Below are 24,102 nucleotides of genomic sequence, written 5' to 3'. Positions count from 1 at the left end.
GAGAAATATTTTTAAAGCTGCTTTATTTGTCCCTTTTACCAATCCATTTTTTTAACTTAGCTATTGTAAGGGTCCCTTTGCAAAAAACTTGTCCAAACAATTGTTTTAAAATTGTGACACTTCCAAATATCATTTTAACATTTTAAAATGTATTTGTACAAATTGTGGAACTTTTAATAAAGGTTTTACAGCTTATCTTTAACAAGTAGGGAAGTTGAGTATATTTAAAATATTAAAAGTATAACTTTAACAGTTGTAGACAAAAATTTATCAGTCCTTCCCACTTTCTATTTTTAAAACCTAACTTCTGTCATTTCTTCTTTTATTACATTTACTTATTTGTGTGGGGGAGGGTGTGGACATGCACACAACCATGCACACGTGGGCACATGAACGTGCTACAGCAAGCACAGAGGTCACAATGATCGTGGGAGTCATCCTCTCCTTCCATGTGGGTCATGGGCATCAGGGTCAGGTGTCTGAGTTTTCCACAAGCGCCATAACTTGCTGAGCCAGCTTGGTGATTTGTCCCATTCTGTTATTTCTTAACCAGGCTTCTGATTAGTCATTTGATTTTTATTCTTGGGATGGACCTGAATTTTACACAAAGGCAAGAATTCTACTACCTAAATATCCCCCCAGCTAGCCCAGGTTTCTAGGACTTTTAAAAAAAATATATATGAATTAGAGATTTTGTATCAGATTAGTATTTAGAAGAGTTTTGGGGTTGTTATTTTCTTAATTACTTTTTTCACTTCTCAGCAAAGTGAAGTTTTGAAAAGATTTATTTTGTGTTTGATTTATCGTGTGGGTTGGTGTTTGTGTGTTTCTGTGTACACATGAGTATGGATGCCTGTGAAGTCTAGAAAATGACATTCGATCACCTGGAGCTGGAATTATAGACAATGCCAGCTGCCTGGCATAGGTCCTGTGGACTGAACAGTGGTCCTTTGCAAGAGCATCAAGTGCTCCTAACTGCTGATTCACCTCTCAGTCCCATGCAAGGAGTTCTGTGTATCTCATCACAAGTCTTACATGTAGCCTTCATATGCTTATAAAATGACTACTGTAAGACCTGCTCCTGTTCTTTGGAACCTCATCCAGTATGCACATTCTGTATGCCAGGCACAAGGAGTGCTTCCTCGAGGCTTGCCCCTCTTGCCTAATTCAGAAAAGAATAGCCAGCTGCATTTGGACTCTCAGCCTGTCTTGTGTCAAGGCTGCCTTTGGGCAAGACGCCTCAATTGTCATTTTAGTTCCTCAAGACCAACAAGTAGAAGGGGTTGTTGGTCAGTTTCCTCAAAAGTATCAAAAAGTCTTTCTCAGTCGAGTACAGCTCTGAGGGCCTACAAATGTTGTGTAAGCAGAGGTGACTCTAGTTCAGTTCCTACTACACGTGTGTGCAGTGACTCATTCTCCCAGTAGTCTTGACAACCAACTCTCACCCCTTTCTTTGTCAGCACATTGCTAACAAGTGTCTTAGTCCTTGTCGCTACACAAGTACCAACAAAATTATTCCAAGGTGTTCGTGTCTCCTAGTGTGGTTTCAGGCTGTTCAACAGTGAGTAGTCTTCTTTCTGTCCTTTATACTCTGTCATTCCAAGGCAGAAGCCAAAGAATTGTTGGAAGACTGGACTTTGCAAGAGTTTGTGCAATCTAAGTCACCCTCAGCTTAAAATGTAGCTACCCATGCAAGTAAATTGCTCTAATTGCCGGGCAGTGGTGGCGCACGCTTTTAATCCCAGCACTCGGGAGGCAGAGCCAGGCAGATCTCTGTGAGTTCGAGGCTAGCCTGGTCTACAGAGTGAGATCCAGGACAGGGACCAAAGCTACACAGAGAAACTCTGTTTTGAAAAAAACAAAAAATAAAAAAAAAAAAAACTGCTCTTATTGTTTAAATATATTTATTGCACGTGAAGTTTGCTGATACAGACAAGGCAGGTGTTACATCCAAGTCTTCCTCAGAAAGTCTCATATTTCTATAAACTCCTTACTCCCCCACTTTTCCAATATCATAGACTTAACCAATACAAGATTAGCACAAACATATTCATTATTTGTTAGGTTTGCATATTTACTACCTGTCAGTCAAGTAGTTCTAAATATATAGATCCCTGCCATCCCCTCAAATGTACCAGATACTCCTCTGAAACTAGCTCCTCGTTACTGATGTGCCTAATGGGTTCATTTAGTGACTTTGGCCCTAGAGTTGCTGTGATGTCTCCTCTCTTCGAGTGACTCTATTCAACCTCTGGTTTATTCACCTATCCAGTGAACCTTGAATACCTCCTTTGTTACAGAATATTAAAATCAGTCCAAGATTTCTGCCTTCCTCAGCTGGTGAGATGGCCCAACAGGTAAAGGTGCTTACCTTCCTGAGTGATGACCTGGGTTCAATGCCTAGCACCTGTCTGATGGAGGGGAAGAACTGACTCCTGCAAATTGCCCTCTTTGCATGTATGTGTGTGCATGTATATGTGTGCATCATGTACATACAGTTAAATTAGTAAATAAGTGTTAGATGATTTTGATTTATACCTTCTCAAAACTTATAACCCATATCAAGTCTTATCTCATAATATATTCTAAATCTATTTATAAAATATTATTTCATGTCAGAACAATCAAAACAACTTCCTAATTGGTCCACCTAGTCTACTGGGTCCAGCATGTATCCACAAATGAACCTTAAAATGTAGAGAAGTGCTTTGTTTTGTTTTGTTTTATGTGGTAAAAAGTTACCAACCAAAAACCAGTTGTTAGTACTTATTTTTGACTTCTGTAGTGTTTTTTTGTGGTTTTAAGCTTTATTTTTTCATTCATTTATTTTTTTTCTTTCTGGCTTCCTGTTGCTGCTTTTGCTCATTCTTTAGCCCCCTTCCATGTTCTTGTTCTTCCTTTCCTCTTTTCTTCCTCACTTGTTTTCCTTTCTCCCTCCTCCGTACCCGTCTCCACTTTATGTCCACAATTTGTCGGTATTTCCCTACCATTGGCACTCTGTCATGTGCTCATCTCTACAGCTAGGCTAAATACTTGTACAGCACAACGTTTCAACTTTTACCTTTTAGGGATCTAGTGTGGTTTCCTGTGTGAAATTATTCTCATGTAACTATGTACGATTTCATGTGCGAAGGGCAATCAGATAATTGGAAATGTGTTAAAAAGCTAACGTGTCTTCCCTTTTCTTTTTTCAGAGTCAGAAGCTCACCACTTAAACAGTCTCCAGGTTATCAGACAGAGCTAGTTATTCAGTTGGTGTGGGTGGGTGGAGAACCTCCACAACAGATCACCAGCCTGGCACTCAACTCTTCCTATGGACTGTAAGTATGAGGGTTCTTCCTGTGTGGTTTTGTGTGTTGTCTTTTTTCTCAGTGTCTTTGTAGAATATCTTATATAATTTTGCATTTAAATATAAAAGTATAAATAACTTGGGCTTTATTGTAGCATCATCCAAAATGTTGCTGTGTAACTATAATTTCAATATTTTTTGCTTTATTTGGGACATGGTTTTGTTTTGAATAATTCTTGGAGGTATGTACTGTGATTACTGATAGAAAATAGTGGCCAATGCTCATTGGAGATAAAGTCAGTATATACTCTCTGTGTGTTCCTCCAGAAAAAAAAATATTCTCATAGTTCTCTTAAGAAACTCTAACATAAGATTTTATAAACAGATTCTGTATTTCTGAACTGTAACTGTGTCATTTTTTTTCTGCTTCCAAAGTCAACTTGTAAAAATTTCTAAGAGTATAGCAGTAGTTTTCACAAAGTATTCTTCTATACAGAGCTGTATATGCCTGTATATATAAAGCATTTGTTATAGTTTGTTTATTTTTAGAACCTCAGCATCACAGTAAGAAACTGCTTATGTACTGTTACAGAAGTGTTTATGCACAGCCTCTTACTGTCTGTTACAGAAGTGTTTATGCAGTCTCTGTACTGTCTGTTATAGAAGTGTTTATACACAGTCCCTGTACTGTCTGTTACAGAAGTGTTTATACACAGTCCCTGTACTTTCTATTACAGAAGTATTATGCACAGCCATGTCTTGTTTTCAGTAGCAACTATAGGGAGTCACCTGTCCTTTTGTTCCTGCTGACTCAATATCAGCTGCCAGTTGCCTTAAGAGTTCTTAAAGTAAGAATCCTTTATGCACAAGAGGTCAGGTTGTGGTTCCTAAACTGTAATGAAGAAAGGATTTTGAACACCTCAAAGGGAGTCTCCCAAGACTCCCAAGACTTATACTTCCTTTTTATTCTTGACAGAGGAATTACCAGAACTTGCTCCAACCTATATTTCCATTTTCCTAGGATCAGAAAAATAGATGTAACATCGCTTAGTATTTGTATGTGTGTGGGAGAGGGGAAGTATTTCTGATCAAGCTTCAGCTTCTGTATTAAACATTCTTATAAATAGTGCTAATGCTTGATTTAATGATATAGGTAACATCTACAGAGACATGAATAGGTCCTTGGGAAGGGCTATATACTCTGTATACCCCTGACTACACTTGTCTTTAGTTTCGGGCAACTTAAGTGAATCCCCAGATCTTCTAACTCACATGTAAGCGCGCACATGCACATGCGCGCGCACACACACACACACACACACACACACACACACACACACACAAACTTCATACACTAATAGTAAATAAAATAAATAGGAAAAGAGTTTTCTGAAAGGCCCACCATCCTATTTTCTTCAGCTTTATATTTTACATTTCTTTTAATAACTTGTTTGCACTGAGATACTTATGCTTCCCTGGCCAGAGTGGTTTTTGGCAACTGTAATGGCATCGCAATGGTTGACTACCTCCAGAAGGCAGTACTGCTCAACCTCGGCACCATTGAACTGTACGGCTCAAACGATCCTTACCGGAGAGAACCCCGGTCACCCCGGAAATCGCGACAACCTTCAGGAGGTAAAAAGAAAGAAAAACTTCCTGAGCTTTAAAGGCTACAAATGCTCGCATGCATGTGTCCCACGTGCCTGTACATGCTTCACTTAAGCAAACAACTTGTCTGATTTAAACTGTAAATGTAAACAACCAAAGACTAGCTAGAAATATGAGTCTTGTTTTGGTTTTGTGTTGCCTTTACATTTTCTCTTGTTCTTAATAATCTAGGACTGTATTTAATGTCACACGGGAACCAGTGTCACACTTCAGCCAAGGCATAACACCGGGAATATATGTCCAGGTTATTATAGAATAGAAATAGATTTCAGAGTTGTACTGTTTGGTCCCTCTAAGCCAATAATTGAGTTTGAACCATTTGATGAAAGTAATCATTCCTGTGTGAAAGTAGGCACAGAGGTGGTTTACATCCCTAATAATAAACATGCACAGGAAGCCTTGATTCAGCACAAGCTCAGGTTCATAAAAAAAAAAAAAAAAAATTGTCGCATGCTTTGATGTTTGCTAAGTATCTAATATTAGTAGTAACTGTTTCCATGTTGCTATCTCTTAGAACATAGAACACACATATTTCTGGCTAGGTGTCCTATACCTCTTGCCTGTATTTTGCTTGTTGATATACAGCAAATAACTTTATATGCATGATATATGGGGTATATTGATGAGACCTCGAGCAATAAGTGCAGTGGGCTTGGTTTTCCTGTGGGCGCTCCCAGCTAAACCAAAGATTGAGGGGAACCCTATTTAGAGCTTGTTTCTGTCATCTGCAGAATCCTGGTGAACATTGGAGCACTGTTTAGGGAACTGGTGTAAGCGTTCTCCTCAGTCCCACTTTGATTCAGGTGGGCAGAGAGCCATGTTCTCTAGCACCACAAATATGTACTCTTACCTACACACATACATACATGCATGCATACATATCCCCCGTACACACACATAACATTTTAAAATTCTCTCAGATTCAAGTTGCTCTCAGTACATTATTGGCTAATGATAGCTACCAAGATTGTAACAGATGAGAAAACTCAGCAGAAAATAAAGGTACTATTAGGCCTTTCTATCATTTTGCTTAATGGTTGGCATTTTCTTTTCAGAGTTTGTTTTGCGTTGTTTGTCTGTGAGTGCGATCATATTGTCATGTGTTATCTTCAGCAGCAGCTCTGTTTCAGCCACGGCATTCTAGCACCTGTCTCCTTTCTTCCCCCCTCCCCCCATTGCTTCCCTGAGGTTTGCGGGGTGTGACTTCTTGCATGTCCGGCCTTTCTAGCTTGTATTGTGAATCAGTGAAAACACTCCGCTCTTCCTTTCTAAGTAAGTCCTTTATGTCTTGACCGTTTTGTTGTCTGTAAGATCATTGTTTCCGTTTTCATTTTACTTTCTAACTAAAATACTTTCTGTCTAAAAGACTAAACTCATCATTTAGATTTATCTCATAACAGCGATTTAAACAATATGTCCCAACCCAACTTCTCTAAGAAGCAAAGAAAGAAATATGTATGAAAGAATGTGAAAACATTTTCATGACAGAAAAAAATTCAGACTTTACAAACTTGTACAAATCTTACTTGTCTTGAAATCAAAATTTTCCCTTTTATACTTTAGAAGGTTTACATTAAATTGCTAGTAATCGAATATCCAAACTTATCTAAGGATGAGACAAGTTTTATTATACAATTAAATTTTTTTCTTAAATTTTACTGCACCCTACTTTATTTCATAGCTAGTCCTATAATATCATTAATATTATTTGCTTCATTTCATATTGAAGACATAGACGTTTAGCATATGAGTACTATTTCAAGTTTTTATTAGGTTAAAGTATTTCACATTGTAATTTTGCCTCATTTTATCATTATTTAAGGTTTCTTAAATAAAAATAAATAATAGTGTGGGATTGGGGGAGTACATCTGTGGTAGAAAGACTGCTTCATGAAAGGAAGGAAAGGAGGGTTAATTGTTTTATTAATGTTTCCAGGAATCTTATATTTGTGCATCTGGTTACAAAAATGACTTACCTATTTTTCATGTAAAATTAACTGTATAATAATTGGTATTAAAATTCTCTAATTGTATTAATATAAAAAGAATATTCTTAGCCAAGTGTTGGGGTGTATGCATACAACTCTAGGATGTGGGAAATGGGGACAAAAGGATCTCTTTGAGCTCAAGGCTGGCCTGCTGAAACCCTGTCTTAACATTCAAAGCAGGCTAGTGAGCTCAAGGGGTACATTTGCCCCTCCCTCCCAGCACCAGGGTTACAGATATGTGCTATAGCACCTAGCTGTCTCTCTCTCCCCTTTTCTCCCTCCCTCCCTCCCTCCCTCCCTCCCTCCCTCCCTCCCTCCCCCTCCCCCCCCTCTCTCCCCCTGTAGTATGTACTTGATCTGTAGCACAAGTACCATGACACTGTTCTTCATTCTTTTATTTTGTTTGGGTTCTTTTTGCTTTTGTTTTTTGAGACAGGGTTTCTCTGTGCACTTTTGGTGCCTGTCCTGGATCTCGCTCTGTAGACCCGGCTGGCTTCGAACTCACAGAGATCCGCCTGCCTCTGCCTCCCGAGTACTGGGATTAAAGGCGTGCGCCACTGCTGCCCGGCTCTTCAACCTTTTTTAATAGGTCAGTTTGAATGGAGAATTTTATTTACCTCCAACAGATAGAGTCTATTTTGATTAGGACTCTAGGGTCACTTACAATTTTTTTTTTATAAGATAAAACATTATCATTTGAAGTTGAAAATATTAACTCTGTTATTACATTACAGTTGAATTATTACTTGAAATATGGATTGAGGCCTCATAAGGAACATTGTAAAACTGTCACAGGGAGTCTAGACCTTAGGGGATACCCAAACCCATTTCAGACCCTCTGTGAATTGTGTTTTCTTGTCCATATACATTCCTGTGATAATGTTCAGTTAGAGTGAGGCACAGTAAGATTGTCACCAGTAACCAACACTAAAGTGAACAGTTAATATTTCTGTATTAACGTTAAGTGTGTACGGTCTCTGTCCTTGAAAATGTCTTACTGCTGTGCACGCCTCCTCCCTGTGTGCCTCCCGCAGGCATGGTACTCAGAGCAGGTTATGGCTCTTGTAGGCACATCGGCATCTGGACTTTGTGAGGTACTTGATCACAAGCACTACAACACTGTAGTCCATAAGCAGAACTGGTCCTCTGTGACTAGTGGGTAGGTAGATACATATGAGGATGGAGTGATGATGTCTCTGGGCAGTGAGATTTCAGCACACTACCCAGAGAGGTGCCTAATTTAAAATTTAAGAATTATTTCTAGAATTTACCATTTAATATTTCAGACCAGGTTAACAGTGAGTAATTGAAATCATAGATAGTGAAATTGTAGGAAGAGGTGTGTGTGTGTGTGTGTGTGTGTGTGTGTGTGTGTGTGTGTGTGTGTGTTCAGTGTAATAGGGTTCACAGGCAGGATTGCAGAAGGAGTGCTGGCAGATGCCTTCCTTAGTGGGTAAGATACTTGTTGCCACACCTAATGGCCTGGGTTCAGTTCCCTGAACCTAAACGTGGAACAAGTGAACCAGTCTCCACAAGTTATCCTGTAACCTTTGTTATGTACACTGTGGCATGCACTATCACACATACACACACACACACCTGCATATACACTGAATATAGACATGAATATAGAAGTATTTTAAAGAATGTGTAAAAAAAAAAAAAAGCACTTATACCAGTAAGTACTATACATAGCAATTGTAAGATTGTTATTTCATGAAATAATAGGAAGCAGATCTTGACTGGTCCCGTGACATACATTGCGTGACACCTGGCTTCTTCTGAGTCTTTAATGTGCAGTCCAGTTTCTCAGCTAATCCAAACTTCCCAATAAATGCCTCTCGTGTGTGTGTGTGTGTGTGTGTGTGTGTGTGTGTATGCACCAGCGCGCACGCCTGCTTGTGTTTCTATCCTACTACATTTAGTTATGGTCCTTGCATGAAAATGAGTGTAGGGAGGGTTATACTTGAACAAGTTCCATTTACCAGTTGCTAAACCAATGAGGAATATGGTCCCGTCTCCCTCAGCAACCATTAACTGCCTGTAACTCTGAAAAGAGTAATAGAGGCTCAGGATTCCCCTTGCACACCTGTGGTGGAATGCTGATTGGCCAGTCATGTGGAATCTGCATGAGAAACTACACCGCCATGGGCTCATGGCTGCAGCAGCAATGTCAGGTTCAACAGCGGCCGTTCCCAGCACTCACATCCAACCTCCCGCTCTATGTTCCCTCTGCCCACTCTTCTGCAGTGTCCCTAAGCCTCGGGGGAGTTGGTGCAGATGTCCTGTTCAGGGCTGAGCACTCAAGTCACATATGCTCCACGTTATGACTAATTATGAGTCTCTCCCTTAACTGTCACCCACTGCAAAAGAAGTTTCTCTGAAGAGGCAGAGAACATTGATCTATGAGTGTAAACATAACTTTGTCTAGAAGGCATTTGACACTGTATCAGGTTAGCAAAACAACAGTAGATTGCACACCACTCACACACAGACACACATACAGACACACACACACTCACATACGGACATGCACAAGCAGGCACACACACACACACACACACACACACACACACACACACACACCATCACTCCCCCTGGCATGGGGTTTTTATTACTTTAACAATGCGACGCATGAATTTTCTCCCATGGGGTAGGCCTCAATCTAATCAGAAAGTGGTTGATAAGGATCACCCCAAAACAGTCTTGCCAGTGTTTCGTATCACGCCTGGCAGGTCAGTACTGTAGCCCATAGCGTTTACAGCTGTGTGAGATTCTTGGTGACTTTCCCCAGATGCCTTCAAAGCACTTTCTAGTGCTATAACTGCTAGCCAGCAGAGAGGAAGCTCGGTTCTAGCTTGGTTTCTGTGCAGCCAAAGCATGTGATATGTTCAGCAAAGAAAGGCCTCATCCTCCAGCTCTGGCAGACATCATAGAGGAGCAGCAGCAACCGGCACTGTTTGGAGGCCTCTGGTGCCTTCCAGACCAACATCTCATAGGGAGGTATCCCACACATGATGCTGGCATCTTTGTGTAGTGGTCTGGCTTTGGGAGCAGCATTACCCAGCTATGCAGGGTACCTGCATTTCCATCCTTTATTATTATCACTATTGGTTTGTGGTGTAGTAGATTTCCATGTGCCTTTTTCAGATATCCTTCATTGTAGTTAATCCTGTCCCTTTACCTCCTCATAAAATACTTTGCAGTACTTCTTAATTATAATTTTGGCCAACTTATAGTATGGATCTTATATAATTTATGTAATTCATACCTACCTTGGGAGAAGTCTTTGTTAAGAGGTTTTAAAATGTGACATTATAGTTCTTAAAAGGGATACTATATAGGATAGATAATTGCAATATTTAAAATACTACAAATTCAAGAGATACAAAATATTTTCATAATTATTTGAAAATATTTAAGTGATGTGTTCAAGACATACTTAAGGAAAACCACTTAGAAATTTGAGTTGAGGACTCTTGTGGTATAAAAATTGTCAAGCTTAAGTGTTTCTTCTCTCTTGGGGAAGTCAATGGAGCGTACCATGTATCTCCATATCTCTGCTGTCGTATAGATCTTAGGTCATGTCTGATCTCCTTCAAGAATAGCACATCACTTCATTAAGAAATTCTGTTTCTAAATTTTCTTGTTCAGTGGACTACAGCCACATTACTTGGAGATATTTTGTTACCAGAATGTTCCCATCCCGAGCCTCATTATTGCCACATCCGTGAATCTGTCTTTTCGTGGTTAGTAGTGAAATAGACCCTGTGAGAAGCAGGCAAGCTTGTATAAATGGGCGTGGTCTCATTTGCTCCTGATTTGTCTTCCAGCGGGCCTGTGTGATATTACTGAAGGGACTGTCGTCACGGAAGATCGATGCAAGTCTCCAACTTCCGGTAATCTGGGTTTTATTTCGTTAACAATTATGATTAAAAAAAAAAAGCTAAGATGGCATATCAGTATATCTTTTTATAAACACTTATAATTACATATGAGAAATATATCATCTGTCTTTCTTAAAGTCATAACTGTTTCAATAAGGGACAAGAAATGTGGCACATGCTGATTAAAAGTCCATAGCTCGTGTCTGTTCAGGCTTGTATGATGACTCAGTTAGCTTTCTTACAGTTGACTGTGTTGAATATATTTCCTACTTAACTATTGAATGCTCTAGTTATCTTAGATCTGTGCTTCTACATACTCCTGCAATGTGAAAAGTTGAGTTTTTTAGTTGAAAACTCAGCTTTTTGGTAATTATTAAATAATACCCATTCTAATGCTGTGACAGATTTTTTCCCCTTTTTTTGCTCAATGACTGAGATCAAACCCAGGACCTTGTACATACTAGGCAAGCCCTTTGCCAGTAAACAACACCTCCAGCCCCAAAAGTTATTAAAGATTTTGATACCTGTAGTCTGAAGAATTGGACCCATAGGAAAATTTTGGCCTATTTACATTTGTTTTTCATTTTGATTGAGGTCATTTCTAGTGTATTTATGGACTTATCCAAGCAGCTCTTTTTTATTTGCAGGGTCTTTATATGGCCCATGTGTATAGTAGTATTTCACAGCAACATTATTTTTAGGACATTTGAGTATCCTTAGAAATAAAATCTTGAGTTTTTTATTGTATGAGATTGTAGTTTTGCTAGTCTTTAGTAAATTTAGCTTCATTATTTTAATTAAATTTATTATTTTCTACCTAGGAATCTTCATTAGCTTTTCTCCCAGAATGATTTTTTTCTTGGCATAAGAAACACCATGTCTGGGTTTCTGTCTTTCACTAGCCATTCCACTATATTGGAAAGAATTGTAAGATGGGATGTTTCTGTTTCCACTTTATTAGCCAGGGCTGATAAAAGAAGCTTTTGTGTTTTCTTTTTACAATTTTTTTTTTATGATTTTTGTACAAATTGATATTTCATTTTGCAAAATTGAAGAGTGGTCAAGGGAGCTGGTCCATGGGTAAAGTGCTTGCCTTTGAGATGTGAGTTTGTCCCTCAGAGCCCACACGGAAGAGCCCAGCACAGTGCTGTGTGTTTGTAATCCCAGCACTGAGGAAGGGAAGACAAGTGGATCCCCGAAGCTTGCTGGCCACATAACTGTGCCTATGCGGCAAGTTCCAGGACAAGAGCCTCTGCCTCAGAACACAAGGGGGACAGCACCTGAGGGGTGACACCCAGGGTTGATCTTTGACCTCCACATGTATACACACACACACACACACACACACACACACACACACACACACACACAGTCTATTCACACAGGAATTTTGTCCTGTAAACCTCCTATTTCAATTTGCCCATTAAACTCCTAAAACGTAGAGCCCCAGAAGCCACACTGCTCCCTACCCATCAGTAAAGCTATAGATGACAGGAAGGAGTTACTTCCCCTCTTGTAGGGCTGACATCTTTTTAAATTTGGAGTTAGAATTGTAGTGTGTCTTCATAATTCCTTCCAAGTACATTCAGTTTATTTCTGCTCTTCCCACCTTTCCCACAGACCAGTCAATATAGTTGTCAGTATATTAAGGACCTGAGCACAGTAGGTGTTTTGAACATGGAACAGACCACACTTAAACTGCTACTATGTTTAGTTACATTCAGCCCAAATAAATTAGTATCTCTTTTCATACTAGGCCAAACTTTATAATGGCAGGGAGATGAAGCACTTAATAGTCACACACAATTTTAGATAAATGCAAAAGAGTAGGTAAATATAAGTATATAAATATAGACGGTACATAAATGTGTAATCTAAATCCCACCCCGGAGATCCTCAAAGTAGAGGAAACTCAAAGGCAGTTCAACATTTTAAAATTATTTTGCTTATTGGTTCATATGCAAATGCAGTGTGATTTTAACATTGATGAGATGCTACATATTTTTATTGTTTCTAACATTTCTATCAGTTTGAAATGCAGAGGTAACCTCAAGAAGACTGGTAATAAGACATGGATTCTTGATCTTAAATATAAAACCTGCAGTGTATCCAGATTAGCCTTTGCTTATGTTCAGATGAGAATTCTGAGGAATCAAGTCTGTTCTTATTCATCAAGAAAAAGTGTTCTTTAAAAAGGCCAAACTTCACAGGCAGTGATCGTGTCTAAAGCACGCTGTGGGTGTCAGTGTGCAGAGCTGAGCTCCCTGAAGTGGCGGCTGGATGCCCTTGTCAGGCCCCTCTGGTCATTGTCCTTTTGCAGCTTGGGTGTGTTTTTCTGTTATGACCGTTACTAGTATTCTCTGTGGTCATAGCCTGATTATCTTACTCTTCATATTTGTAATTGCATTGCCCTCATCCATTTTTACTTCCTAATTGAGAAGTAAAGGAAAGATTTACTATCGTTCAGTTCTCTTACTAGCAAATTAGAGGCCAATGATAAAAAATGGATTAAATTAATTTGAGGTGACTCAAAAAAATCACAGTTTTCTTTTTCTTAATTTATTTGCTTTTGGTACTTTGAGAACAGGCTTGGCTAGCCTGGAACTCGCTGTACAAACTAAGTTGGGCCCTGCCTCCTCTGTGCTGGGATTAAAAGTGACCACACCCAGCTTTTTTTTTTAAATTGTTTTCAATAGCATGAAAATTACAAAAATACTTGTCTGAATTACTTACAATCAGATAGGGTATAAATAAGTAAAATTGTTAAGTGGCACATAATAAATTATTAAAAACAATACTTAATATTTTAAAAGTTAGTGTTTGTAGGAGTTTAGTGTTTGTAGTGTTTATACACTATGTATAAAAGTGAATGGAAAGTTGAAATGAGTCCCTCATAAGTACTAAGGAAAGATCAGTATTTTAAAAGTGTAAGTGCCCATGTGCCTTCTGCCAAAACGGATGGATGCATTGACCAAAACTTATGCATACAATGGAGAAAACTGAGAATCTTTTAAATCTTGTAACCGAAATAGCCAGCTGTTCAGCTAATTATTACAAAAGCTCTTTTCAGAACATGTGTCAAAACATGTTAGAGCATTTCCCTTTCCATTTATTTTAAAATAAGCCAGTGGTCTGTCTGAAGCTGACGTCAGTGCAGCATGTTGGGTACCTTAGGAGCAAGTGGAAGTGCTGACTGCAGAGACCATTGCTTCAGGCAACTGTGACCATTTCACCCATCGCTTTAGAAATGATGCGATCTTTTTAATGCATCTGCTTATATTTATATAGACATATAAAATGCTACGATGATTTTAGGAATCTGTTAGGCTATTTTAAACTGAAGATTCACACATAGCATGATATAAATGGTGGCTTTTGGTGTTTATATGTGGCCTGAAGAAAGTAAGAAGTTGTAGATGTTTTATGTGTTTGTTAAATTATGGTAATCAGGTAGATTTATTCAAATAAACTTTGTAACTTGTTATATGTGTTCATAACAATTACAACAACCAGTAGTAAGCATTTTCAACTACATTGCCTGTTTATGTTTAGAAAACACCAGACATTTTTCTAATATTAATATAATGGAGATACTAGCCAGCTATTACTCTGATATGAAATATATAAAATAAAGCTATTATTAATATACATTACCATAAATTTATGCAGCCATTTGGTACCAGAAGTGACAATATTTTAAAATATGAAGTTCCTATGGCCATTATAGTCTTTAAATGTGTTGTATGAAAAACAGCTATCTCGTTTCTGCTCTGGAACTATCCTGAGATCAGTGATGGTTTTGTGATAGTTCTATATGAGATTTGGGAGAATCGATGGATGCTATAAACCAAAGTAATATGGATTATTCAGAGAGTAGTGTTTGCAAACCTCTGTAGGTGTGATTGGATTCTGCCCACGTTGGCAGGCTTTTCTTGGTGAGAATGTCTCTCTGGCCATAGTAAAGAAAGATGACTTTTCAGCAAGTCAAGTTCGAGGTTTTGAGTTTCTAGTTAATTCACTAAGGTTTATTATTTTTACTGGGAGTTTTTTAAGCATAAAAAGGAAAACATTTTATTTACTCTCAGTTCTTTTTTATATATTTTCTTCTGGCAGAAAAGCTTCATTCATTTAGATAATATAAACTAGTGACATCTACATGAAATACATACCAGTGATCACAAATGGGGTGCAAAATAGACATTTGTTTCAGTGAGGGAAGGTCACCTGTGTATAAATTTAAAAATACCACCTAGCTAAATGGTGAATATTGTATCAGAAGTATATAAAGTATCATGCTGACTAAAATGGTGACATAATCTCTAGTTGGGAATGTGGTGAATCATTTAATCTGTGACATATGTTGAGATGTACTGCATAGTTGTCTAAACATTACATTTCCTTTCTGACTTCTTTGACTTTTAAATAATATACAATACAACAAGATATTATGCATTAAAAATGATTAGAAATAAATGTCTATATGGTAGGGTCTGCCATAAAAGACTGTATATAACACACTGATGGCAGTGCTGGGGTACCCTCAGACTGGGGGTCCCCAGGGCTGTAGCTGTGACTGATTGCTGTGCTCTCTCTGTGCTTGTGACTGACAGTGTCCCCTGTTCCCTCCATTGTCTTCACGTGTGTAGGTTCTTCGTCACCACACAATTCAGATGATGAGCAAAAAGGGAATAATTTTATAGAAAAGGGTATAGTATCTTTATTTTAAAATATTTTTTCTTTATACTTAATTTCTTTAGTTTACTCTGAATAGATTTTGACATTTTATATTAAAATATTATTTTCAGTGAAGACCAAAAGCAGAAAGTTTTCCAAGAAGGTAGCCAGTGACCTAGGTAGGAAATAGAAGTTTTTATTTTGTTTCTAATTGTCGCTCTATGCAATGCTAACCCAACACCAGAAAATGATCTAGTGCATTGCATCTTGTGGATGTTAATTTGTTATTTCTTTGCTAAATGATAATCTTCGGGCTATGTCTATTCTAAATGCATTTGGGAAATAATTCTTAAAATCAGTTAAATTGCGGTTGTGGCGCTTTCTCTGGACTTACAGTGTGAATTATTCTGTTAACTTTTATTTTTGCTTTGTTTTAAAATAAAGCAGGGTTCAATTTATGTTCTCAATACCATGCTCACACTCTCATGTTAAACTGAGAGTCAGTTTTTCCTTTATAGTTTTACTTGTATTTTTTTCTGCCTTTACTCCATCTCTCTCATATTTTTAAGGTCCCATATCAAGAAAATGATCTTCTAAAAGATGGCATTTTTCAGTCTGTAATCAATAACAGTGTCAGGGTATTTGGCAGTTCTGCACCAATCACTACCCCCGTGCACAAATAAAAGTATTTGTACTACTCTTGTTTTGTGCATATTTTGTAAGGAATGGCTCAGTCTAAGATTCTCAAAGTTTAAAGTGAAGGAAAAAATATATAACCATACTTGGAAATATAATCAAATTAGAGATTTTTGGGGGTTATAAAAATTTGAGGGTGCTCCATAACTTTGAAAGTCTTGACTAAATAATATTATCGAAAAAGGCCTAGTTCACCTTGGACTTAACCATGAAATGTTCATTATACAGTTAATATATTTTTTTTTACTTCCCCTATGTCTTTACCACATATTCCTTTGCTGTTGTTTTTCTATTTTGGGGGTGGTTGGGTATATGTGTATGGTCATGATTGTATTACGGGACACGCACTGAGTGTACAAGTGCATGTGTGTGCACATACTTGCACACAGAGGACAACCTGTGTGTCATTCCTCAAGTGCCATTTCCTTTTTCCTTGTTTCCTTTGTTTGGTGTTACTTTGCTGAGACAGTGTCTTTTCCTGGCCTGGAGCTAACCAAGTCACTGACCAGACTGGCTGGCCAGGAGGCCCTGGGATCTCTCTCTGCCTTCTCAGCTCAGGGACTGTAAGTGCACACCCCCATGCCCAGCTATTTTGATGTGGGTTCTGGGGATAAAACTCAGGTTCTCCTACTTACAAAGGAAGCACTTGTACCAACTGAGTGATGTCACCATCCCTACCACATACTCCTTTAATCTAGCTAAAGTAGATGAGTTTCTCTGTATCTGAATGAGTTGACTTTTCCCCGCTTTAATATATGGTTGCATTTGCAAACATTTCTACAAGAAAACCCTTGTTTTCTTAGAATTGTAAATTGAACCCTGTTTAGTTGTATTAATGGTGGATGACTGTTAGCCCTCTGGTCAATCTTAAATAAGATGGTTTATTTTTGGGCAAAGGGCTTTTCATCAATTATTTATTCTTTATTGTGGTTTCATAGTAAATCTGTGGGTAATAATGATTAAATCACTTTAATCATGTACTAACTTCGCAACTAATTTCCTTTATAGCATATTGTATCCTGTTATATTCCGGTTCCATCACCACTATAGACAGAAGTTCTTTTCCACAGCAATTTCATTAAGTAACTTTTACAGTTAAATTACCTGGCCTTAAAGAATTTGCAGCTAGTTAAATTTGTTACTACATCTTCTGTCTGACTTCTTGTTCTATGACAATGTAGTTTTATTCATGTGTACCTTCCCCTTTTTTTTTAGTTTTCGGGCAATGTAAATTTATTAATATGGACCTTCCCCTTTTCTCTGCTTCAAATAGATATGTAACTGGAAATATGTGTGTTCAGTTATTTGAAAGACTTTATGAACAAATTTGCTAGGCTAAACAACATGTTTGGAAGGACATGTCTTGGATAGTGTTTGTTTCTTCTGCATTCTACACTGTGTGTTCCTTTTTGTCATGCCAACTTGTCTAGGACCACTTCTTAGGAAATATGTTGATTTTATCCATCTTTCCAAAGTTATGCTAGTATATGAAACTTACTAATTGTTTTTAACCAGGAACATTTTCCTCCTCTGCAATATCTTTATTGTATATTGATGATTTTTGTTGGGTGCCTTTCTTGATATAACAATTTTGGTATATATAAATAAAGCTAAACATCTCAAGGCTTTCCTTTTTCAAATGGAGTCTGCCCCGTATTCCATTGTGAAGGTGTTGTGGTTGAAATGTTCTGCATTAGATATATAACCTCTATATGTACCTCTCTACATTAGTATCTATTTTATAATAATAATTAGGATTAAAATATGCTGTTGAGAAACATGAAATGTCAATGATCTGGCTACCAAGATTAATGTTTGCTGTGGAACACTCTTAATAAAAAAAAAAAAAAAAATACTAGGACTTGGATCTTGAGAGGTGGCTCAGCAGCAGTTAAGATTACTTATTGCTCTTGTAGAGGACATAAGTTCAGTTCCCAGCATCCACATCTGACACCCCTTTCTCACCTCCAAAGCCACTAGATATTTGCAAGCAAAGCACTCGTACACATAGAAATTGAAATATATTTTTCATCTTAAAAATAAAAACCACTAGGACTCCTTTAGCGTTGCTGGCATCCTGCATAGCACTCCCAGCCACGTCTCTAGGTAATTATGTGGGGGCCTTGTGAGTAAGAATTAGACTCACAGCTGGACGCTGATGAGAGAACTACCTTGGATCACTGACTGAATTGCATTGTTCTTAAGTTTCACGTGTTGGAGAATAATTGTTGCTGGTACCAGAGATAGTGTGTGAGTTGCTTGAGGTGGTACAGCGTGCCATTCATACTTTAGCATTATTTCTTTCTTTGAAAAATATTTTTTTTCCATGCAGTATATTTCGATCATGTTTTCCCTTCCCACAAGCATGGAAAATCAACCATTTTTTTTTCTTATTCATCACTGCCTTGACAATACAGCAGAGGTAGAGGACACAAGAACAGCTTTTTAGTACAGTTATCTACTATGCTATCCTAGCATTGCACCAGCACTTAGTAATCTCAGGGACCGTTATTTCTGTGTTGTACAGATGAGGGGACTGAGTGTGACTCATCTGTTTGCTCCACAGCCAAATGATAAAGCCAAATGTGCACCCCAGGGGTCCAGTTCCACTGTTGGCACTGCACACCCACGTATTTACATAAACATACAGGTACAAAACATATAGTATAAACATGCTATGCAATTCATAAATAGATAATTTGGCTATGGCCCTATTCTGCTACGCAGTAATCTGGGAGAAATGGCTTTTAATTAAATTCTGTATGTCATTTTTACAAGGTTTTTTATAATAAAGTTTATAAAAATTTGACATACATTTATTGAAGAAAAATAGCATATTCTGTCTGAATAACAAATCTTATCCACCACTTTGGAACTCATTGTCTAAGTATAATATAGTCTCTAGAAGTCTGTCTCAAAGACAAGATTGAAAAAAGTCAACAAGAGCAAACTGGAATACACTGGCCCCTGAACCCAGAGCCCAGCTTGGTCTCTTGGCTCCTCATTGGCTGCTACCCCAGCGAATAACTTTGACAGTGACTTCTTTACTCCTGTGTAAGAAGAGCAACCTCTGAATACATTAAAGCAGAACATAATGCAACAGCATCAGGCACAAAGAAAGTTACATGCACATAGGACACATGTAGTGTGCTTGCCTCTTCATGCTGTAGGATTGACTTTGTTAGTAAAATCTTAAAGATCAGTAATTTTCAAATCAGCAACTTTTCTTTGACTATTAACAGTTTCCATAAGTCGCTTAGTAAGTGTGCTCACTATTATTATTTACTCTTCATATATATTTTATAAGTATTTAGAAGTGAGATTCTACAAATAACAAAAAAATTGATAGTTTGGTTTATATAGAAATGGATATATATATACATATATATATATATATATATATATAACTTCCAAGATATCCTCGTGTATAAAATACAATCCAAATAGCTAGCACTATTTGTTAAGAAAATCAAAATTAACTTTCCTGAAGATTCCATTTGATGTATATTCTGTTTCATGTCATGCTAAAAGTAGATTTCTAGTTGGATCCCACGCTCTGATCTGGTCTCCAAGACCATTTTAATTTCCATGTGTCAAGTAATTATCAAGTTGCCTGAATGTGTGAAACTAGGAGGAGGGGAAATAATGTAAGAGATTAAAGAACAAAGATTCAAAATTAAAGCAACTTAAGTAAGTCTGGCAAAACAAATAGAAACACAGCTCTGTTTTTAATGGGCACCTCTGTGTGTTGCCTAGTGGACAGATTTTGTTCTGTGGCATTTGATAAGATGGAGAAGACTATACTTCAGAGCCCTTATCTCCCCAATCCTAAGAACGTGGGTATTCAGTCATTCCTCAGGAAAACCTCAAGTAATTGTTGAAGTCAGTTTAAGTGAAGTGAGTGCTGTTTGTTGGTCATGTGCTCTTTTCTTTAGTCCTTTTCACACATGCCTGATGATTCTAACACAGCCTTATGCTTGTGTTCTACAGTATTAATGAGTTAAATCACACAGCTTCAATATTCTCATCCCTGTATTTTTCAAGAAAGAGATAGTCAGAAAAGCTAAATGCTGTGTCCACAGCCACAGTCTTACTGTGTGGTGCTGTGTCCCCAGTCTTATTCCGTGGTTCTCTCCACAGTCTTACTCTGTAGTGCTGTGTCCACAGTCTTATTCCTTGGTGCTCTGTCCACAGTCTTATTCCTTGGTGCTCTGTCCACAGTCTTACTGTGTGGTGCTGACCTCAGGACTAGCTGAGTTGGTGGACACTGCATTATAAGGCTGTGCAGTTAAAAAGGACATATAATTAGCAGAAGTACATAATTAAAATGTTGTGAAAGTTATAGTAAATCTTCCTAGTCCTTGTATGTGTGTTCTTATCTTCTCAGTATTAAGAAACTATTGAAATTAGAACAGCTGAAAAATTGCTAGAGAAATATTTAACTATCTCAATATTTTATATAATAAATAAATCCTAGTGCTAAACAGAAAGTGTTGACTTAACATTGCCTTTAGAAGACTGTTTGAGAGACACAATATCTTCTAACCCTAAGGGTCTTATACATCAAGTATAATAGCACCCAGGTATGTGAGGTCAACAGCTATGAGTATATTCAGCTACTTTAATTGTGTGTTGCCTTTTATCTCTTGTCTCAGATTTAGTAAGCTGGTGAAGATGAGACGGCTGATGGATAAATGTGGCCAGTTGTTTTGTTAGAATGTTCTAATTAGCTCAGTCAAGCTAAGAAGTAACAAGATGACTTCACCCCTCCCCCAAGCCCTTTCCAGTCTACCCAATGCCTATTCCTAACACTGGATTTGTCGTTTTTTTAGATGTGGAAGTTATGTACTATGACTGGATTTCTCTTTGTTTACATGGCGCCCTTATGGACTAGCAGGGTCTGTGCTTTAAATATCTCCTAACCGTCCAAACTTTAACCAAATATATGCATTCGTGTATTAACCAATTTTTTTTCGAACTTTCACATAGGGAGCACTGTTCTATGCCGCATGCAATATCACTAACATAATAAATGTAGCAAACTGACTCCTAACTCTATACCACTTCTTAAACTAAGACCATAACTGATTTTGAGGATGGAAAGTGAATTCCATGAAGTTTATGGATGAACTTTTAGTTTTTCTATTATATAAAAAGACCTCTATTGACATTTTATACAAATGCCATGATTTTAGATTAAGCATGACTTTGTGTTTTTCTTACTGAAATAGAAATGGAAGTATTAATCTATATCAAATAATGGTTCAGTCAAATATGTTTATTGCATAAATACTTTGATTTGTTTAGAAATATAGACATGTCTTATATTTAAAAATTAACTTTAAAAGACTGAGTCCAATAAGCATGGAATGAGGAGCTAGGAAGATGTTCTGTCACATGCCCTAGCTTGTTCTTATGACTGTTGCCTCTCTGCAACACATTCCTTCTGAGGAATGACTTTTCTCCTGAAGCCCTAAGCAATAAAGGTTCTTAAGTTAAGAGTTTACAATACTGCCTTGAAGTAAGAGCTTCAAGCACACAAAGATACTACCTCAAGTAAGTAAGTACACACTTTTAAAAATTTCGAAGTAAGATTTATTTTCCACTCCTGATGTTATTATAAACTTATTTTAATTATCCCAGAATCTAGATTTAGAAAAAAAAAAAACAACTATTCACTTCTATCTTGAAAATCAGTTGCTATGATAAATATCAATCAAATATTTCTCAGAATTTTAAAAATATATTTTATTTTTCAGCAAAGATGTCAAGGAAATTAAGCTTGCCAACTGATCTAAAGCCCGATTTAGGTAAGTAGAATAAGTGTTCAAAGTAATTGAACCTTAAAGTAGGAAAGTGGAGATCAGAAGATTGAAAATTATTGTAATGGAGATCACACTGGAAGTCATTGTTACAGTGGCAAGATGCACCGTGATTTCCCACCTTTTGAAATAGTGTTCAGGATATACACTCAGGCAGAGCAAAATACATATTTATTTCCTTGCCTCTCTTGTTCTTTTCTAAATAAAATTTAGTAAAATTTTCTCAATTATAGATTAATTTTTACTAAAACTGTTTATATCCCACAAAAACCATCTTAAGCTCTACAAACTTAATTTTATACTAGTTTAATATTTCGGGACTAGATAACTAGTTTTTCATATAGAACAAATTTCTTATTAAACATTGTCACTGCTGACTTTGATGATAATTTGGAAATACTCTCTTATAATACTTTAATGTAGCTCATTCATTATGAAAGCATTGGGAAGGCATCCACACATTTTGCTTAATCTGTCTCATAACAGCTCCCCATATTTCACATAGATAAATGGGATTGCGATAAAGATAACAAGATCCATGGAGTACAGGCAAGGCCATATTTCTCTTTAGAATCCCTGTCCCTGAAATGTCTGTTTATTTTGATTGAAGAAGTAGTAATGAAGGGTGCTTTCACTGAGCACTGTCGTTACTTTCCGGCATTACTTTTCTGGAAGCTGCCCACTTATTCCACCTCCCACTGTTATTACCCAGAGTCCTTGTCAGACTTAGGTGTTGGTCCAGTCCATCATTCTAATTTCAGCACATCTCTGCCATTTCTCTTGCCTCTGTTACACTGAGACGAGTTTAACATGCACTAATTAGTATAGTGTAGGCCTATTATGTACATCAGTAGAACATTCTGACTATAGGAAATTCAATTTAGTAGAGTTCTACAGAACCACTCTTAAAGAGGAATGAAATTCACCATAGAATACAAGCTCACTCCTATTTCTAGAAGAGCAACATCCTTTTCTTATAAAAATGAAAATCTGAGTACCATGTAGATATAGGGCTGTGTGTGTGTGTGTGTGTGTGTGTGTGTGTGTGTGTGTGTGTGTGTGTGAGAGAGAGAGAGAGAGAGAGAGAGAGAGAGAGAGAGAGAGAGAGAGAGAGAATTGTTGAAGAATAAGTTTAATTAAAAACATCTACATAATACTTTAAAAGTAAGATTTATAACTAAAAAAATGAAAGTCATAATTTGAACCCAAGCATTTCTTAGATTTTCATTGTACATGAGTGCTCTAGAAGAGGGTCCAGGATTTTCATCACACATTTGAAGAGGCTAATGCCTTCAGTAACATTAAATATTGCCAGTTAAAAACTGACTGTGAGCCTTTCAGTATCTTTAAAAGTCTCCTATTCTCAAGTACTCATTTAAAAGTATTTAAAGTTTTAAAGCTAGTAATCTAGTAATATGTGTGTGCATACATATATATACATTACAATGAACTATTTTAAAAAACATATACTATATGTCAAATTATACAGGTAATTTAGTCAACGTGTGCCCTCCCTGCTTTTGTAGGCCTCTTTGATTACTAAATAGTGATAATACTTTTCAAGGTGATTATGTTGATTCAACAAAAATGATAATATATAGTGTTATGATCATAACTAGTGTTCTTCATACTAGAGCTGTTAAACATTGTCTAATAGTGCACATCTGTTATCCCAGCTTTTAAAAGTTGAGGCAAGAAAATCAAGAGTTTGAAACCAATCTAATCTACACGTGGAGACAGTGTCTCAAACAAATGAATTAACTGTTCTATTTCATTTGGCTTGCTCACTTTCTAAAAAAGAAAATCAAGCCACAGAGACCCATACCACCTGACTTAATAGGGATAGGTGGAGTTGTATTTCATGAACTACTGAAAATTCTCACTTGATTTGGAACAGTTCCAGGTAGATGATAAATAGGCACCTGTGTCCATCAAGGGGGAACTTAGTTGCTGTTCACTCTATTTTTCTCACATTGATGTAGCCTGAGGAGTTTCTTTGGTGATATAATTTTTATAGGTAACTCATATAATAAACTGCTATATAGTTTAATATTTTGAAGTTAAGTCATTCTATTAAG

At 37.2% G+C, this 24,102-nt stretch overlaps 1 protein-coding gene across 4 annotated transcripts in view; it reads left to right on the top strand.

Moving 5' to 3' along the window:
• Positions 1 to 24,102, top strand: part of Stxbp5 (syntaxin binding protein 5) — a 136,034-nt gene that overhangs the window by 92,647 nt on the left and 19,285 nt on the right. Inside the window, exons 17-22 of one of the 4 annotated variants that reach the window (XM_028861092.2) lie at positions 3,195 to 3,320; positions 4,773 to 4,924; positions 10,779 to 10,844; positions 15,479 to 15,538; positions 15,638 to 15,685; positions 21,962 to 22,012. In XM_028861092.2, coding sequence (XP_028716925.1) covers positions 3,195 to 3,320; positions 4,773 to 4,924; positions 10,779 to 10,844; positions 15,479 to 15,538; positions 15,638 to 15,685; positions 21,962 to 22,012 — 503 coding nt within the window. The remainder of the gene's footprint in view (positions 1 to 3,194; positions 3,321 to 4,772; positions 4,925 to 10,778; positions 10,845 to 15,478; positions 15,539 to 15,637; positions 15,686 to 21,961; positions 22,013 to 24,102) is intronic. The other 3 variants (XM_028861096.2, XM_028861099.2, XM_028861104.2) reach the window with 3 other exon arrangements.

This window comes from Peromyscus leucopus, chromosome 8a (assembly GCF_004664715.2).
Source record: "Peromyscus leucopus breed LL Stock chromosome 8a, UCI_PerLeu_2.1, whole genome shotgun sequence".
Lineage (NCBI taxonomy): Eukaryota > Metazoa > Chordata > Mammalia > Rodentia > Cricetidae > Peromyscus > Peromyscus leucopus.
Note: the sequence above shows the minus strand (reverse complement) of the source record. Positions and strands in the feature narration are given on the sequence as shown.